General features: G+C 36.8%; 1 protein-coding gene across 1 annotated transcript; it reads left to right on the plus strand.

The window, feature by feature from the left end:
• Positions 1 to 242: 242 nt before the first annotated feature.
• Positions 243 to 1,465, plus strand: LOC143913797 (kelch-like protein 35). Its single transcript, XM_077433795.1, has 4 exons — positions 243 to 492; positions 576 to 857; positions 949 to 1,164; positions 1,232 to 1,465. The coding sequence occupies exons 2-4, from the start codon at positions 789 to 791 to the stop codon at positions 1,232 to 1,234; spliced, it is 288 nt and encodes a 95-aa protein (XP_077289921.1). The 5' UTR covers positions 243 to 492; positions 576 to 788; the 3' UTR covers positions 1,235 to 1,465.
• Positions 1,466 to 3,330: the final 1,865 nt, after the last annotated feature.

A 3,330-nucleotide genomic window follows, 5' to 3' on the forward strand; every position in this document is an offset into this window, starting at 1 on the left:
AGTGTATGACCATTATTAGACAAGAAATTATAAACAAGAATGATAAATCTTTCGTCCCAAGAGAGACCCCTCGTAGAATAATACAAAAAATGGCACTGGTTGGGGGATGGAGAATTAATGTGAGTTTTGTATAACAAATGTAATATTTTGATTGGATTGTAAATTAATTATTTTATTGCATAACGTGTTTTCAGGAAGCAAACACCATCGATATATTTGACGGATTAAAGAACAGTTGGACTGTATCCAAAAATATTGGCATTAATAAAACATGGTTTGCGTCTGTCCTCGTGGGATATTGGATCGTTATCATCGGCGGATTAAAATCACAAGCTTTATTGACTTCAGTAACGTTTTCCGGTGTTGCGAAGTACCTGCTTAGAGAAATCGGAATATAACCAATTTATTTGTTTTCAGGTGAAATACATCGATTTGAAAAGCGGTGAGAAAAAGCCATTGAAGCCATTAAATCAAGCTCGTCGTTCTTTCTCAGCAGTCACACTTTGGCGCGGTTCGTCCACGGATGTTTACGCCATTGGTGGTTATAATAATGACCGTTTATCTTCAGTGGAAAGGTGATTAAATTGCAATCATTTCATCAGATCGATTGAAAGAGAAGTTGACGATTATTAATTTCGATTAGGTGGAGCAGCAACACTGGGGATTGGGAGACGAACGTCGCTCCATTGTTGGTGGCAGTTTATTGGCATAGTGCTTCTATCATCGCCGATAAAATTTACATAACAGGCGGGCTTACAAGTGAATGGATATCCTCGAATAAAGTGCAGATGTATTCAGAGGAGACCAATTCTTGGACTTACCGCGCTCAGATGATTCAGGGAAGATATAATCATTCGGTGAACATCAATTAATTTTATTCACAACTATCGCAAATAATATAAAAGTCTCCAAAATAAAATTAACTAAATTTTTATTTCACCACTTTAGAGCGTCGCATTCAAAGGGAAACTTTACGTCGCTGGTGGATATGATTGGGAAACTTCTTCTCGTTTAGACAGTGTGGAGCATTACGATCCCAATGCAAATGTGTGGACTGCATTCACCAAACTAACGCAAGCTGCATCCGGAATCAGTCTCGGCTGTTTCCGAAGTAAACTGTTTAGCATGGGTGAGTTTATTTTACAACTTAAATTGAATTTATGGGTCTTAAATGTAGAAGTAATTTATTGTTTTGATTTTCAGGTGGATTCGATGGAAAAAGTTATTTAAGTGATGTTTGGGAATACGACGAGACGAATAAATCTTGGAAAGCTTCAACTAGTCTAAGCAGAGAGAGAAGATCTGCAGTTGCACATGTCATTCCATATGATTCGATTATTTGATCGACTGCAGTTTTTTTGTAATATTTGAAAAAAATATAACATGAAATAATCATTAAATGTACTTTTTGAATTTTTAATGTATCCAACTGTTTGAATAAATACATAATATGCAACAACTTCTCAAAATATATTTTATTTTTCCGTCAATATTTAATGTTTATTTACATGTATAAATAATATTATCTAAATGAACTGACCCGACCCTTTAAATATCTGTGCTCTTCACAATTTCAGGTATAATTCCTCGTATCAATGTGATTCAAATATAATAAAAAAAATTATTAAATTTAATTAACCAGAAGTGGGATTTTTTCCTTTTAAGGGGGCTACAGACGCTCTGGAATATCAGGCGGTATGTCTTGCGGTAGACCGAGAGATATTTCTTTCGGTATATCTGAAATGGTAGGGGGCTACACACGCTCTGGAATATCAGGCCTTGCTTGTATGCTTGCTTGTATGCTTGTATGTCTTGCGGTAGACCGTGAGATATTTCTTTCGGTATATCTGAAATGGTAGGGGGCTACACACGCTCTGGTACGTCTCTCCGTTATGACGCGATGGAACGACTTTACGTGAATTCTCAGTAGTGATCGTGCGGTGCGAGCAGCGGCATTATAACAATAAAACTTATTATATTTCACAAATTTGATACTTATTATTATTTTTTACTCGCCACATTTTCTAATTCGTTGTCACTGCTCATGTTCATGGTGGAGTGTGTTGCTCGTTGGATGTTTTGATCCACCGAAAAATCGAAGAGATGGAAATTCCACAATTTAGGTTCATAAACGTCTTCTGCTCCCTTTCCAGTACTTTTAGATTCGTTGACTTTTTTCGCTTCCTTTCTGGCGTTGCTTCGTGAATTATTCAGTTTTTAATCACGACATCTTTATTAGCAGAAGGCTCTATTTCTTTTAATTTATTTACTAATTTGTTATACGCTGCATCTCTTTTATCACGATTGTGGTAATCCTTGGCCTTAATTCGCCAAAGGCAAGGAGAATCTCGATAAATATTGATAAATCCTTCCAATACTTCCTTCAACATGATAATTGTCGAAGAAGTCCAAGAACGACACACACAGATCAGCGAAAGCCGGATGACTAATGCCGGTGCCAGACATGAGTTCAAAGAAGTGATCACTTCTTTGAAGACTTTGGGCGACAAGTCTGTAGCAGTGCGGCTGTCTTCCATAGAATTTCTGAACTTTGCACGGGATTTTGAGCCTTATATGCGCCTATTGTAACTGTTTTAAAGTTCAAAATTGGTTGAATATATTACTGATGGTTGAATGCCATCTATTCAATTTGCTTAAAATGAATATATACCAGTCAAAAATTAGTTTTTTGTGGAACCATACTGAAACCTCGTTTATGTGACGTCACGTCTTCATACAATTATGAAGAATGATTATTTGACAATTAATCCAAAGCTACGAGATATATTATGTATTTAATTGTTTAAAATAATACTTTATGTGTTAATTAACATATCTGGGTACTTGAGTAAATATTAAAATCTGTATTTAAGGTCGAAACCTCGATTGCCAAATTCGCGAAAAAGGTGCCGCGTACAGGGCTTGTTTGCTTGTTCACAAATGCCTCTAGTTTCTTGCATGTGGCATCCGTCATTTCCTCAACGACATGCTGATTTTTTAATCGGCTGCAATTGTGCTATATTTTTAAAGTGATTTGAAGTTTAATAGTCTTCGGTAACCACAAACAACCGCTCAAATTCCGGTGACAAACGGAAATTTAGTTCACGTGTAGACAGAAAGATTGTGGGAATGGTAACCAGGAATCGATTTGTTACAAACAAATCCATTCGAGAAGAAATGGAAGTGGACGGGATCAAGATTTCGGAGCGAACAGTCCAACGACGGCTCGCTGAAGCTGGACTTCGTGCAAGGCGACCAGCAAAAAAAAACCAATGCTGACCCAAAAAATGCGGAAATCACGTATGAATTGGGCCAAGCAACATCAAAACT

This window comes from Arctopsyche grandis, chromosome 6 (genome assembly GCF_051622035.1).
Source record: "Arctopsyche grandis isolate Sample6627 chromosome 6, ASM5162203v2, whole genome shotgun sequence".
In the NCBI taxonomy this organism is placed as follows: domain Eukaryota; kingdom Metazoa; phylum Arthropoda; class Insecta; order Trichoptera; family Hydropsychidae; genus Arctopsyche; species Arctopsyche grandis.